We start from the raw sequence: 17,123 nt of genomic DNA on the forward strand, positions 1-17,123 counted from the left end.
TATGATGCCTATCTCCCTACCACCTGTCTTGCCAGCCGGGCCCTCTCCAGGAAATGCCATAAATCTAAGTTCTTTTTGGTCAAATTATAGATTCATCAAGATAAGGTGGATCTACCTCATGAGCAGAAAATAGCAAAATGTCCACCGAACTGTAATCCTGGAGCATTGGGAGTTCCTGACATGACTTCTTGAAGATGCAGCAAGATTCAATGTAGCGGTAAAGAAACATTTTGCCATGGTATATTTGTGTATACCGCACTGCTTTCTTTGATGTTATTTCATTGTCATGAAGTGTCTTGTTTAGCTTTAAAAGGAATATTTAGAAAATATATGATATGATATGATATGATATGGCATTTATAACGAGCCTATACATAAATGTTTCAAGGTGCGAGTATGTCCAGTCAAGGAAGGAAAATCAAGGAAAACAGGCATTGCTGCAGCAGAACTGTTTAGATACGGGTTTGTGTTTTAGAACATTGGGGGCCATGTGACAAATAAGTCACTATTGGTAACTCCAAGTTACTCTGCGAAAGGGCTATTGAAGTCCTGAAAGAGTTACTCTGAGTAACTCTAAGTAACTCGTGCACGGCCATTCGATGGCCACATTATTTACTATCCATAACTCTGACTTACTTCTGCATTACTCTGAGTAGGACAGGAGTAACTCAGGAGTCATTATAGTATCCTCGTTGCCAAATGAATTGCTCTTTCCAGGAGTAAGTCAGAAGCCACTGAGCATATTAATGAAAACACATCATTTTTTTAATTTTCAGAAATAGTGTGCAATCTCTGATGCCATTCAAAGCACAAGAGTGCTGTGAGAATAATCATTGTTTCGCAATACGCGGCATTTCGATACCATGATGCCGTTCAAATCAATACCCTTTTGCTGCAACCATTATGTGCAAAAATTCGATATGGTGCAAATGCTGTGGTGTTTGCACAGGACTGCCTCCAAACAGCACAATCCCCTCCGCAATCCCCTAACCTAACATCTGGGCGGATTTCCCCTTTCAATAATTCAACAGTGGGGGAGATATCTTGCTTTAAAAACATTATGGGCCTAATTCATAGAGGCGTTTTTTCATGGCAAAAACCAATTGGAAAAAGCTCTGTGAATAAGGGTATGTCACATCTCATTCACTTTATTGCAACCTCAAAAAACAGCATGTGCAAAGATTAACTTATTAGCCTAATTTAAGAAGCAGCACCTTTTAATTCGAAAACACATCACTTAAAATGGACTGCCACTATGTGTCATAGCTCGGGAATCTGGCGAGACTTGTGCTGCAAAGCCAAACTAAGAGTTCTGTGTGCTGGAAGCAGCTGGCCAACATCTGCAACGCAAACGGGGAGATCAAAGGACCTCAAGACGTGTTGCCTACATGGGGCTGCAGCAGCCGGAAAAAAGACGTTTTGAAAGAGTTTTGCGAATGGTGTGACTTACCGGGCAGGCAATGATGTTTTGCTCCCACTGGCTCATGCTGAGACTTTCCTCGAGTGTGGTGCATTTCTTCATCACCATGTCCCAGCCACAGTAGGGATCCTGCGCACCGATACACGCACTGCAAAAAAGACAACATGCACAAATATGATTCTGGATATGCACAACCATACAATTGGAAAATGACAGTTCATTCCAAGGACACCAATTTGCTAAAAGAATATATATATATATATATATATATATATATATATATATATATTAGTGATTTGCACCGTGCTGCATGGGAGCCTTTGCCACAACACAGTGCTAAGAAGGAAGCAGGGGTGATGACCCATAGGGGGTGCTATAAAATTACCGTCATAGTAAAAAAAAAGGTTTGAAAAAGCTTTTCACCTTAAATTTGAAAATAGGAAAGTCCATTTGAACCAAGTCACACATTCCATAACTCCACCTAGTAGCCATTGCTGGAAGTTCACCTCTAGGTATGAGCCACAACAGCAAGGCATTGTGGGTATGCACTGCCTTCTTAGACACAGACAATTTCCTGGAAAAAAAGGTTTGCATTTGAGCTAATTTGCATACCCACAATGCCTTGTTGTTGTGGCTTAGACCTGGAGGTGAACTTCCAGCGAATGCTACTAGGTGGCATTGTGGAATGTTGACTTGGCTCAAATGGACTTTCCTATATATATTCATTTCATAATGCAAACTCTTAATGCAAGTATAGCTTTTCCATTTGCAAATAATCTAAAACTATTAAGATTATTTTCAAATGCAAAAACTGGCAGGTGCTATCTGCTCCCTCATGTACAGCCCTATTAAAGACAGTGAGATGATACCCAATGTCATTGCATTTATTTCCCTAAATGGGCACTGAAAATCCAGCACATGCAGTGAAAAAATGGTCTCTTTACCATTCCCTCTTCCTGCCCATCTCAGGCCAATGGTCGGGGCAGAATGCCGGACCTGCTCCGAGCCTGATTCAGAGGTCAAAGAAGGAGGAGTGAAGGGGTTGTGCTGTGTTGATTAGTCTTCGTCTCATTGAGTTATGTCAGGAAGATATAACTGCCACTGCCCAAAGGTAAGTAAAGAGTAGAATTCCTTTGTCTGTGTGTGTTTGTGTGTGTGTAAGTGTGTGTATCGTTGTGTCTCTGATGTGCTGGCGAGAATACTAAGTCAGTGGGTGTGGGAGGGGAAGTGTGGCGAGAAGAGCCAGTGCTGGGCCATTGGAGGGGAGGGGGTGATAGGTGGGTAGGTGCTGCACAGCAACATGGGCATGTTTTCACACAGTGGCATGGCTATTTTACTGGCCTCATGTGCAAAACCAAAATTATGAATGTTCTTATACAGGGGAGTAAGTTACATTACAGCAGACAGAATGGATATGTTTTTATACAGTGACATGACATTTTTGTACTTGCATGATGGGCAAAGCCAGCATGATGAGTGTTCTTATGTGGGCATATGGGTCTACCCTGGTGCAGTCACTATGTACATTATTATATTAGAGTGGATGTCATGTTTCACTGGCATTATGGGCAAAGCTAGAATGATGAGTATTCTTAGATGGGTATACTGGCCTATATTGGTGCAGCCAGTATGGATATGTGTTCTAACAGTGGCGTGACATGTTCACTAGCACTATGGGCAAACCAAAGTGATGCATATGATTGCATGGGCATACTGGCCCCCATAGATGCAACCAGCATGGATATGTTTTCTTGCAGTGGCCCAGATTTATTTTTCTGCCATTAGGCGAAGACAACATTATTTGTTTTATCATTTGGTCATACTGGCCTACATTGGTGTAACCAGTGGTGGGTGTTTTCTTAGAGTGAAATAGCATGTTTCACAAGCAATATACGCAAAGCCAATAGGAATATGTTCTTGTGAGGGGCTACTACCATATATTGGTGGAGCCAGCATGGACGTCTGGTCACAGCAAGCGTGAAAATGTGTTTTTAGATTGGAAGAATAATGGCATATGTGCTGGGAAGAATACTGGCATATGTACTGGGCAAAGTCATCATGAAAATGTGTTGGCAAATTCTCCTGTGCACTGTGGGTACTTGGCTACTGTTACATTTGTTCATGTGTTACCCAACACAACCGACCTTAAACTGTGTGGCTTTACTCAATTGTTCACCGAAAGTGTGCTGAAAAATGCACCATTTTGATCGAATATTTTACAAATGTTATCCTGGAGAACCCCCAAACCCCTGAGACCCGAGTTCTTGATTCGGGCTCACTCCCATGCTCAAATTCCTGGGAAATATTTACAGCCCTCCAATTAAAAAAATCACAAGCCAAAACTGGAAGAAAGGGCATCTGGAAGGAAATAAGCAAGCAAAGAAAAGGGAATATTAGGAATTAAGATGGGGAAACCAGAGGTGAGTAACTCTTTCAGCTAAACATAATGCAGATTCATTTAGCATACTTGTTGTAACAATATACATCTGGTTACGGAACAAGTTCCGTCGAAAAGCTGAAAAATTGTGCTACCTACTCTCAAGTGATGAGAGAAGGATTGTTTTAACAGAATAATTTTAACTTCCTTTCTGAACTTTAGGTGGCCTTCAAGTAGTATTAATTATACTGATGGGTTGTTTTTAATGTTTTGGTTAAGATGCATCCAGGATTCTCATACCGAACACATTTTCTTGCTTGTTGATGAATGGAGCCTGCTGGTGGTGGCTAATCAGAGGCTTCTGGCAGGGATGTAATAATGTCAATTCGTTTACAGTTATCTGGAGTCTGCAGGACATATGCTTGACTTTGTGCACAAGTCTCCTATATCACGTGGTCCAGCACCATGTCTGCTGTGCAGCTTTGAACTAGTTGTACTTGCCTTTTGGATTGCAACGTCCTTTTCTGTTTAAACTATAGGTCTGGCATTGACAGATGACATTTGGAAGTAAACCAGCTATTAGGTAGTACTCGAGACAAAATGATTGAGCAGCGAAGATTTCACTGACTGCAGCGCCATAAGTAAAGTTTGCATTCAGGGTTTGGCCATCAGTGCGCTTGGCACGTTGGACTATTTGCCCAGTGCCAAAACTATATTGCTGTTTATGAATTCCAGGATTGGGTTGTAGTTGGTGTATCTTTCCACAAGCTTAGATTTCACACCACAAGCAAACTATTAATCAAGTACTGTAGCTCCATCATGAGGCAGATCCCCTTTTCCGAGAATGATGTAATCAGGTGATTGGTGGACAATCATAAATGTGAGCAGTGGGGTGTAGCTACTGGGAAACATGGTTGTTAAATGTTTCTGACAGTTGTACATTTGCAATGGGAAATGTAACATTATCTTTGATGTCGCATGGACCCCAGTGAAGTGACTTAAGTCACAGCTATTTTATCCTTATTTTCAAACCCTGAGACTATCCAAACACGTGCATATCCTTCAGTGTTACAAACATTTGAATGTTAGGATGAGTGGTGTGAAAAGGTAAAGGAGCAACAGGCGCATTATGTTCTTATTGATTGAAACATCCAAACCTTTAAACCACAGATATATTTGTCAAAAAATAAAGATCTGTGGTCATTCGTGTGATTCCAATACACTTATGCAATTTCCCCTCTTCTCTTTCCTTATAAGTGCATTTAAAAATTGTACAATATGAGTGTGCCAGGCTTTCCTTCTTAAAATGATAACTTCCCATAAGAAAAAACCTTTACATGGTTATTCTAGGTTTCCATAATGTGTGTTGTTCTGTAAGGAATGTGTAACATTCTTATTATGACTATGGTACATACTGAAAGGGATAGTTAGAAATACACATTGTAGCAATAAAAAAAGCTGTTTGCAATGTTAGTACAATTACATTATTGATTTTTGTAGCTGCTTTTGTAAATAAAAATTTCCCCCACAAGATATCTGATTAGAAAGAGAGAGAGAGAGAGGGAGAGCGGCAACCTACATCGGTGTATGATATATCAGGTACAGATACTAGTCAATAACACCCGTGGAGTGTCGGTTTTGAGCAAATACAATTAGAAAGAGAAACAGTTATGATATCTCCGAAATTACATATAAACATAATAGTCTTAAAGGCAGAATCTGAGGGTTTTTTTTGTTTTCCAAAAGGAGTAATTGAAAATACAAGAGCCACACGCAAGCCAGTTATATAGACAAGCAACTAGCACAAATGACTAAGATTGAAAGTATGAACATGCGCATTAAAAATATTTACAAATGCCCAAAAGTAAAAATGTAATACATTGTAATACACTTTTGGGGGAGTATTGCTAAGCATCCCCTGCTCCAGATAGTTCTGCCAGTTATGAAAATAGAGCTGCAAGTGGTAAACAAATACTGGAAAGAAATGCAAGAAATGTTTGCAATATATAAGGCAACTTGACATCCATATCATGTTCCATGTTGACCATTACTCAGGTGTTCATCGGAGAACAATTTGCATGAATGCCACTAATGTGTTTTTCTTACTTCCCATTCAAGACTTGGCAACTTGTTGATCTTTTCCCTTTGGCATTCCATTCCCACCCCTTCAAACCAGATGTTCTACCAGGGTCCCAGCATTGCCATCTAATAGATCTTGAGTGTTTCCCCTTTAGATAAAACATATGCACAATTGCAGGTTACATGTGGGGGGGGAATATCCATCCGAATGGGAGGTGTCTCCACAATCATCCACTAGAAATGGCGCTGACCAGAACCATGAATACCATCTGAGCAAAGGTCAATGAACAGGACTAAATAACATAGATGCCAGTCATGCCCCACAACCTGTGGAACCTTCTTGCTCCCGAAAATAGAACTCCAGAGTGTACACATTTGACACAAATTCCAGAGACTGTGAACTGATTTCTGGGTCTCAGCGGTGGAGGCTTCACTGCAGGTACGTCCTTTAGGACAATCAGGGAAACACCAGAAAACGACATGTGGCCAAATTGTTAAAATTGCAGCAACTTTTGGTGTACAGAATGGTAGCCTTCTAGTGTCTAAAACAGCAATCCATCTCACTTTGATCTCCTTTTGGTGACAGCCCATACTGCAAGGTACCCTAAGAAATGTACGGAGATTCATTGCTTTTCGAGCTGGAATCGATGTATCTATTATCCAGAGATCTGTTCATACCTCTGACATCTCTGACACAGCTCCAAACATGTTCCAGACATGAAATGTTAAATGCTGCAATACAAATGAGTGATTGTTTCCCCTCTTGCACTGTGTAATACCAATGCAGACACATCACGGGTGCATCACACCACCATTCACTTGCTGTAGGGAGAGGAGGCATTCAATAGGAAATATGTCGATTAAAGTCAAAGGGGGTTCAATACTGTGGTTTGGATCTGTGTGAATTGGCTGAATTTTAACTTGTCAAATTCCTTTTTACCACATTTTTTACCAAAATATTTACCGCAGAATGCAGAAGACCCCTTCCCATATTCATATCCTCAATCCACCACTTACCTATTTGCAGTACAAAATGGTTAAAAAAAGTGATACAAAACCTGATGAGTTGGCATTGGACAAAAATACATAAACCCTTTTGGTTCACTTTGTAATGAATTTATGCCAACTAAATACAAACTCTAATGCTTATTCTGTGTCACTTTTTAAAGACCAATACAAATACATTTGGAGAAAAACACAATTTTTATATCATGCTGGGGATATTAGGAGCTGCATATTGCAGATGGATAGCATGAAAAAAAGCGTGATCGTTATAGGCAATAAACGTTCATATTTATAATAAGACGGTCCAAGGGACATACCTTGCGAGATTCAGAAACAAAGCTTTTTGCATCAACTTAAATTGTATTTTGTATCAAATGTTCCAGGAAGATATACAATTGCAAATTTCTAAAGTTCCTAATGGTTTTATGTGTTTAAAAAGTAAAGGTTACATGTCCCTAGTGCCAGGAGGGGTGTCTCCTCATATGACTTCCACATGCGTATGTCACATAGAAATAATACAGGTGTTTCGAACAATGTCCCTAATGTGCAGATTAAAAAAAGTGTTTTAAAAAAAGTGTTTTGTTTTATTAGACTCCTACTTTTTATAAGGATTGAGAATCGCGTGCAAAGCGTGATGCGTAGCAGATGTTCTGCAGCATAGGTTACAAGATCTGTTTGGTGCGCGCGACGAGCCGCACCGGTTTAAGTCTAGTCACCAGAAATAGTCATGGTGTAGAGTTGTGTGTTAATATCTAAATCTGCTAAAATGGTTGGAGCTTCACATCCACAAACATGAATAATGTTAAGGCAAAGTCTTAATATTGTCGTCCTAATGACATCATCAGGTTGGAGCAATGCATTATTCAATACTTTTCAAAACAATCAGTAACTCCACAGCTTCTTTCAATAAGTATTCGAAAAGAGATATGTGAACACAGGTTTATGAATATTATGCATTCGTAAACCGGCCATTAAGTAATTATCCGAGTTTGCAAATGGGAATTAGCCAATCACGAGGTATCAATTGCAATTACGATTCGCAATGGCCGCATTGTGGTAAATTTGGAATCGCAATCAAAAGGGCTTGGGCCTTTAGCTTGCGACTCAATGCTGCAGTTCTTATTACCATTGAAAGTTTAAAAAAGTTAAGTCTGACGTGGTTACTTACACAACGCAGGGCATGAGATCACAACAATCCAGCACTACACTGAGCCACACGCCTCCTGTTTAATATCTGGGGGCACAATGCCTCACTGCTTACACGGTAAATGCAAAGCAGAAGATCACCCCTGCCCTGCCACTTCCCACTCACTTAGCCGAGCTCAGTTTTGGGGTTCAGCTCATTAATATTCAAATCACGAACCAGCCTGCCTACGCCATGCTATTCTATACTACGCATTGCCCCACTGCTCATAGCCTCACTGTCCATACCTACTCGCACACGGAGCAGTGTTTGGGAGAATGAGATGACCAATGCTCGAGTGTAGTAATCATAGGAATGGCAGGACATGAATTGCCTTTGATCGGGTTTCATGCACACGTTTGTGGGATAAACTTGTTTGTTGGGATATTGACCCAGACTTACTCTACCTCATTAAGTCTACGTATTCCAACACTTCAGTATCTGTGCGGTTGGCTAAAGCTGGACATGTCACGCAACCGATTATCAAAAATTGGCGCTTGAAGCAGGGGTGCGTTTTAGCACCATTGCTTTTTAATCTGTATGTCGCTGACATGGACATAGTTTTACGATATTGTCGAAACTTTCTGCCATGCTTTGAAGGAGAAAGTCTACCCTGATTGGCATATGCTGACAACGCCATACTTTCAGATCAGACTCCGATTGGCCTCCAGCATTCACTGGAAGCCATGTTTGGCTATACCACCATGAATGGAATGCTAATTAACCTTAAAAAGACCAAGGTAATGATAATAGGTAAGCAGACCAAAAGTCGTACAAATTTTAATTGGAAATTGGGTAATGACTCTCTTGACGCAGTTAACTCATATGATATAATATGATATGATAGTTTATTTATTTAGCGCCTATACACAATGGGGGTAATTCATAGATTTCAGCACAGAATCAGCGCACGTGGGCAGCGCAGAGAGGCAGCGTGCACCAGCGTGCGCCAGCCGTGTGCGCTAAACAGCATTCTGGCGCAACGCGTATTCATGGATTTCCCAAACCATTTTGAGCCATGGCACAGTGAACATCCCGCAGAGCCAGTTACGACCCCAAGAACGCCCCTTGTGCAAGGAAAAGCAATGGACATCCCCAATATGGCGCAAAGGGCCGCGCTAACCCTGGACCAGTTTACAGGGCAGAAACAGTGAAATCGCGCAAAAAACTATGCGTACCCCACTAGCGGCAGACAAAACGCATAAAAATGTAGTTGTGTACCCCCTTCGATACGCGTACCCCGCTCATGGCAGCCAAAATATGTGCGAATCAACTTCTGCACCCCCTTGAATACGCGTACTCCACCTGCGCCAGGCAAATTGCGTGGAAAATGTCTCTACAGTGGTGTGGGCTGCCTGCGGGTCATGGTCAGGGGTGACGGGCTGCCTGCGGGGCATGCCCAGGGGAGTAGTTTGGTCCCCTATAGTGTGGGCAGCCTACGGGTAATGGTCTGGGGTGATGGGCTGCCTGCGGGGCATGCCCAGGGGTGTAGGGTGGTCCCCTGTGGTGTGGGCTTCCTGTGGGTCATGGTCAGGGGTGATGGGCTTCCTGCGGGTCATGGTCTGGGGTGATGGGCTGCCTGTTGGGCATGCCAAGGGTTGTAGGGTGGTCCCCTGTGGTGTGGGCTGGCTGCGGGTCATGGTCAGGGGTGAATGGGCTGCCTGCGGGGCATGCCCAGGGGCGTAGGGTGGTCCCCTGTGGTGTGGGCTGCCTGCGGGTCATGGTCTGTGGTGATGGGCTGCCTGCGAGTCATGGTCTGGGGAGATGAGCTGCCTGCGGGGCATGCCCAGCAGAGTAGGGTGGTTCCCTGTGGTGTGGGCTGCCTGCGGGTCATGGGTGATGGGTTGCCTGCGGGGGCATGCCCAGGGGTGTAGGGTGGTCCCCTGCAGTGTGGGCGGCCTACGGGTCATGGTCTGGGGTGATGGGCTGCCTGTGTGTATTCCGGGGGTGTGCAGGGAGTTCTACACGCAATTGGCCTGGCGCGAGCTGGGCACGCATATTCCAGGGGTGTGCAGGGAGTTCTACACGCGATCAGCCTGGTGCGAGCGGGGTACGCATATTCCGGGGGTGCGCGGGGAGTTCCACAAGCGATCGGCACAGCGCGAGCGGGGTACGCGTATTCCGGGGCTGCGCAGGGAGTCCTACACATGATCGGGCTGGCGCGAGTGGGGTATGCGTATTCTGGGGGTGTGCGGAGAGTTCTACACACGATCGGCCTGGCGCGAGCGGGTTACATGTATTCCGGGGGTGCGCAGGGAGTTCTACACACGATCGGCCTGGCGCTAGTGGGGTATGCATATTCCGGGGGTGCGTGGGGAGTCCTATATGCGTTCGGGCTGGCGCAAACGTGGTACGCGTATTCTGGGGGTGCACGGGGAGTTCTACACACGATCGACCTGGCGCGAGCGGGGGGCATGCGTATTCCGGGGTGCGCAGGGAGTGCTACACACGATCGGCCTGCCGCGAGCGGGGTATGTGTATTCCGGGGGTGCGCAGGGAGTTTTACACACGATTGGGCAGGCGCAAGCCGGGTATGTGTTTTCCGGGGGTGCACGGGGAGTTCTACACGCGATCAGCCTGGCGCAAATGTGGTACGCATATCCCGGGGATGCGTGGGAGTTGTAAATGCGATCGGGCTAGTGCGAGCAGGGTACGCGTATTCCGGGGGTGCGCGGGGAGTTCTACACGCGATCGTCCTGGGGCAAGTGGGGTAAGCGTATTCCAGGGGTGCCTGGGAATTTGACATGCGATTTGGCAGTGTGGGCCCTCCCGGGTGTACCCTCACCCCTCCCCATGCCCTGCAGGCAGCCCACACCACAATGGACACACCTACAACCCCTTCCCATGCCCTGCAGGTAGCCCATCACCCCAGACCATACCCCGCAGGCAGCCCATCCACCCTCACCATGCCCTGGAGGCAGGCCACAGGGCACCATGCACTTGGGAGCCCCAACACATGTCCCCCCCACCCCAGCCCCAGTGAGGGCAACCTGCCAGCAGGCCCCGACTCATGTCCCCCCACTCCACCCCCAGTGACAGCAACCTGCCAGCAGGCCCCGACACATGTCCCCCACCCCATCCCCAGTGACGGCAACCTGCCAGCAGGCCCTGACACATGTCCCCCACCCCACCCCCAGTGAGGGAAACCTGCCAGCAGGCCCGACACATGTCCCCCACCCCACCCCCAGTGATGGCAACCTGCCAGCAGGCCCAGACACATGTCCCCCACCCCAATTGATGGCAACCTGCCAGCAGGCCCCGGCACATGTCCTCCACCCCACCCCCATTGACCTCAACCTGCCAGCAGGCCCCGACTCATGTTCCCCACCCCAATTAACAGGCACCTGCCAGCAGGCCCCGACTCATGTCCCCCCTCCCCACCCCTAGTGAGGGCAACCTGCCAGCAGGCCCCAACACATGTCCCTCCCCACCCTAATTAACAGGCACCTGCCAGCAGACCCCAACCACCCAACACGTCATCACAATCCAGACCCATGGCCCTTATGGCCACCCAAATCCCACCCACGCCACCCCTGTCCAAACACCCAACCAAGCATTCCATCCACTCCACATTGAATACCCCATGTCATGATAGAAACCAAAACCAGCATGCCCATGAATACATGTCTGTCAGACCCACACAATGGCAACACATGACTGAGAAAATCCCACATTGTGAAATGCACAAAAGTATGAGAGAAGACCACACAAGTAAAGTAGAGAAAAAACTGTATTAAAAACTAAACTGAATGAATAAAACAAAGGCACACAAGAAGAAAAAAAAATAAATCCAAGTCCGAATGTCCAAAAATGAGCAACAAAAATGAAGGCTGTAATCAATAAAATCCAAAGTAAGATGGCTCTAAAGCATCAGTCCATCAAACAAAATCCAAAGTTCCAAAAAAACCAAAGCTTTCCTCCATGGGTCAAAAAATAAAGTACATCCAAGTCCATAACTATATACAAATGAATATTCAAGGGTCCATGAGCCCAACAATCCAAATGAAACCTAACCAAAAACCTACCTAATAAATAACTATTTACAAAAAGGCGGGGCATAGTCCATGCGCCCCAAAGAAAAATAAAAAAAAGGAAAGCTACACCTACATAACTATTTACAAAGGTGGCGGTCTAGTCCGACGGATCACTCATTGATGTCCCTGGCCAGGGCATCAGCGAACTTCACTTCAATGTCCCGGAGGCGGGCCTCTTCCCTAGCCCGAGGTCTCGCAGGGATGCAGCCATGGCCTCCTCCAACTCCCTGCAAGCTGCCGTGAGGCACTCAGCCCGCCTCAACGCCCGGTGCATGGAGTTATCCACCCTGACCATTGTGAGCCATGCCCTCTCCGCCTGCCGCCGCTCCGCATCTATTTACTGGCCCAACCTCTGCCACACGGAAAACACTCCCAAACCTGGGTCCTCCTGCCTGCCGGCCGATGCCTGCCCCTGGGATGTTGATGGCCCTGAGCCATGATCGCTCCCACCCTGAGCCTGCTGCTGCCGTGCACGTGCCCTGCCTGTTGATGCTTGCACGTCCTCCTCTTGCTGAGGTCCAGTTGGTGGGGTGGCCACACCTGCTGGACCTCTGACTCCCGACTGTCGCAGGGATGTGTCCTCTACCAGCCTGGCCAATGGCTCAGGGGCAGCACCACATGGGGCCCAGGTGATACTTGGCGGGAAGATGGCACGGAGGACAACTGGCACATAGGGGTTTCAGTTGAGGAGGGGGTCGCAATAGGATCCAGCACATGGATGAACCCAGTGTCGATGACCTGTCCTAGTAGGTCGACGCGGCCAAAGAGGTATTTGAAATGGCGTGCATTGTCCAGATGAGAACCCTGCAAGTCATCCCGAATACCACATTGGCTCAACGCCAGCCCAGCTAGGACAGGCTCAACCTGGTCACGATTGCAACATCCGCAGGGAGAGGAAGGCCAGTTGTTGTATGCACATCCCCTCCCTGAAAACAGGTCTGGATAATGCAGTCACAGGATCGGGGACAGGATTATACACAGGCACCTCCACGGCAGCCAGTGCTGCCTCCTGTCCCTGCCTCTGGACTGCACAACTAGCACCAGTGGAAATCCCCCTTCCAGGCTCCGCGTGGGGCTTCCACGGCCTTCTCCTCAACTAAACCCCCCACCAACCTGGATGACTCCATGCCATCTTCCACCCTAGGCCCCTGTGTGGGCTCAGCTGCCCCTACTGCTGCAGAGCAGTCCACCTCCAAATTCCGCCTCTTGGACCTTCCCTCGGCAACTGCGGCTATGGACGCGGCACCAGACTCCTCACTCCCAGAAGAGATCACTACCTAGGAGGGGAGCTGGGCCTTGCGTCTCCGGCTGGCAGTGGGATCTCTGCCACTGTGCTCCACAGCACCGTCTCCGCCCTCTTCATCAGTCAACACTGCAGACAGGGAGATACAGAACACAGGCATCAGGGCACTGTACAATGGTCTGATACACACATGACAGTTGCACATGAGTGGCAGCGTCAAACTTCACAGATGGCATCACACTCCCCAACACTCATATCATTTGAACCCACACACATGCACAAATTAACAGGAATCGTGCAGCAGGCAGCAGCATCCATACACACACAAAGGCATGAACATCCGAAGGTTGGAATGACATAACAAGCAACATGGGGAGTGCCGAACACATGCACACACGCCACCAGACAGACATGCATCTATACATCTCCACCACCTGTCACAGTGCAATCATCGGCAACTATGTCACATCTGCCATTCGGGTTCCTACATGTCTGTGTCACATGCATCATGGCATATCACAGTCGCACACATGTCAAACACACACACATGCACATGTACACCATGTACGTATATGAAGGTCGAACCAGCATCCATGTGTCACACCCCAACCATGCTAACATGTGTGCGTCTCCACATGCAGTTGTGCATCAGGCTTTGGAACACATACACCATTGATGTGCATCACACAAGACTGGGCTCACATGCAGCACGGTCATGTCCCTGCAAATACACATCCATACATGGGCCTTTCCAGACATATGTCCAAGCTGCACACTCCTGGCACACCTCAACATGCACTGCATCCAGTCAGTGCGCATGGACACTTACTGCTCGACTCCGGATGGGTCTGCCTCTCGAGGACCTGGAGGTAAAGCACTGGGCGAATGCATTCCAGACCCTCATCTGGTCAGTGGTAAGGTGGACCCGGCACCCCACTGCATCCGCTGCATCGAAGAGGCGCCAGGCCTTCATGAGGGTCCTGGACCTGAAGTCCTCCCAGCACTTACGGAAGTGTGGTAGGCCACGGGTTGCCACCCCCTCCATGTTGATGGCAACCACGATGTCCATCCAGATCCTCTTCCATCCATCCTTGTCGGCGCGTGTTCTTTGGAAGAGGGCATCATAATGTACCAGGACTTGCTCTACCAGGATGCCAACTTCTCCTGCAGTGAAGCTGGCAGGCCTCTGCCTCTCTGCCGGGGGGTCGCCACTGGTCCCAGAACAGATTTTGGCCCGACATGGCAACCCCAGATGTAGGTGTGGTTGGGTAAATGGGTCCTGGTGCTGGGCTGTGGAGTGATGGAACTGCAGTCGAGAGTCTTCTGTTCCAGCAGGGGTGGTCACAGCAATGGACCCCTGGAGATGGCTGACGTGCAGGCACCAAATAGCAGGGCACATGGCCAGCAGGCAGGCAGGTAGCAGCAGATGGCTCGTGGGAGGCGGCTCAGGGATATTGGGGGCAGGAAAATGGCCTCTGGGCAGCAGCATGGTCTTCCATGCGTTGTCGCGTGGCCAGCTTGATTCAGAGTTATTTGCCACATGAAAAAACAGCACGTTAGCGTGTAATTCGAGGAAAGGCCCTTAGCGCATAAGCGCGTAAATGACATGACACGTGCAGGCGTTTCCCTTGGCATGGGTGCATAGTGAATTCGCACATGCACAAACAGCACGTCAGCATGTTAATGCGTGTAATTCGAGGAAAGGCCATTAGCGCGTTAGCGCATAAGTGACGTGGCACGCATGGGCGTTTCTCTGGGCAGGGGTTAAAGGTCTGTGTAGCATGCCATTTCCTTGTATGTGCTTTTTGTGGAGAGCGAGCGGGTGATTCTTGTACTTCTTGTCAGTTCACACACGATTACTTCACAGCGGTTGCAGTGCGTACTCCTTGTTTACTGAGACAGAGCTCAATTCTTCTTTTGGTGGGGGTGTCACGCATCTTTTTCACTTTATTTTTCCAGGCAGACGGTGAGTCGCATGCGTATTTTTCCACGGTGGTTGCCCACACCGTATTGCGGTTCCTTCATTACACGCACGTGGGCTACTGAGGGGTTGCATGCATGTACGTTTTCTTTTGGGGTGCCTGAGCGTTGCGTGACCCGTCATCTTCCCCCAGGGGTCACAGAAAGCTTTGCTAGAGCACAGGGGTATGTATGCCATCTAGTACCCTGCCCCCTTCACCCCAATTTCCCAGGACAATTGTTTACTGCACCTCCCATTTGCACAAGAACATCAGTGCCATGGTTGGGAGGCGACCAAGTGCTAAGGGAGGCAAAGGTGGCCAACCTCCAAGTGGTGTCCATGTTAGGTGACATGGTCAGGATGAGCAGGATGGCCAGTGTGGCCAAGGTGGCAGTGGTGGGCAACGTGAGCAGGGTGGCTCAAGAGGCCAGTGTGTTGAGGACAAATCAGGGACACCTATGCCCCACCCCAATGGGTCGGGGAGATGCAGCTGACACCATCCCAGCTCAGGCCCTGTTAACCCGGCCCATATTGGTCACAGAACTGGCACGGGATGACTCGCAGGCCGACTTGCATGTCACGAAGTCAATGCCACGTGTGGCGGTGAAAGTTGCTGTCAACAGGCCACGTGGATCTGGGGCAGCAATGTCATCTGCTGCCCCAAGTAGCCAGAGTGAGGAGGCTGCAGGGGCAGCTGAAGCTGAATCCACCCCGGCTCTGAGTCACCCAGCCGGGACAGTGTTGGTCCCAGAACAGCTTTGTCCTGGCAACAGCACCCAGCAGCCAATGCCTGCAGTAAGACCTTTGGTCATCGTGCCTTTGCCTGCTTCCAGTGGCCAGTCCACACCAGAGTCTGCACCACCTCTCAAGAGGAAGAAGCGTGCTCTTGCAGAACAAGCTGGGACCCCAGACATGGCTCGCCCCTCCGACACGTCAAGGAAGCAGAGTTTCAATGATGTGGAACCAGACGCACATTTTGACTACATGTCGGCACATGGCCGTGACATGCTGGTGACTGCAGGGTGCAAGACTACAACTGCTCAATGTAGGGCCCACTGGCAGTGCATCGCAGACCAGATTAGTTCCCTTGGATTTATGAAGCACACAGCTGATGATTGCTCAAAGTGGTGGAATTACCTCAAACGCATAGCAAAAAACAAGCTGGCTTCCAATTATGCCTCTCCTCTGGTGACTGGCAGTGGGTCCCCACCAGAGGAGGATGAACTCACAGAACATGAGGCAATCGCTGGAGGGTTCATCGCAGAGGATCAGACCCAAGGCCTGGGAGACCGACCAGATCTTGAGGCAATGTCGGTGAGTGGCCATGCGTGTGTGTCCAGACCATGTGTATGTTGCTTGGGTGATGTGTTCTGATTGAGTGCCAGGTCAGGCTGTGTAGTCATGACTGCTATATGTGACCCATGTGGTGCCTCCAAACCATCCCCCACCCTTGGGTTTGGGTTTCACAGTATCCCTACTGACCGCTGAAAACACTTTGCACATAATGACTGCACTTGTCCTTCAACTGGCATCATGCCACAACATTCTTAATACTGTTTTTCTTTTCATACTGCCTAATTGATGGAATCATTTGCATGATAAACACACAATTTGCTGTGCCATTCTGCCCCAAATTCACCATACTTCAGACAAAGATTTCACCCCACAATGCCCCACATTTGTTAACTTTTTATGGAAATGATTTCATCAATCAGGCTGATTGACGTTTGTGCACCTACACATGCACTGCACCCGATCACTTCGGAGCCCTGTTTGAATGTTCAACATGACAATTGACTTCTGTCATGTCCAAGTAACCTAC

The 17,123-nt window shown here is 47.8% G+C and overlaps 1 protein-coding gene across 2 annotated transcripts in view; it reads right to left on the reverse strand.

Annotated features, from left to right (window-relative positions):
* SEMA5A (semaphorin 5A) overlaps positions 1–17,123 on the reverse strand; it is a 2,281,219-nt gene that overhangs the window by 659,222 nt on the left and 1,604,874 nt on the right. For both annotated transcript variants that reach the window (XM_069613729.1, XM_069613730.1), the window contains one exon: positions 1,451–1,568. In XM_069613729.1, coding sequence (XP_069469830.1) covers positions 1,451–1,568 — 118 coding nt within the window. The remainder of the gene's footprint in view (positions 1–1,450; positions 1,569–17,123) is intronic.

Source organism: Ambystoma mexicanum, chromosome 5p (assembly GCF_040938575.1).
Source record: "Ambystoma mexicanum isolate Mex_15411 chromosome 5p, UKY_AmexF1_1, whole genome shotgun sequence".
Lineage (NCBI taxonomy): Eukaryota > Metazoa > Chordata > Amphibia > Caudata > Ambystomatidae > Ambystoma > Ambystoma mexicanum.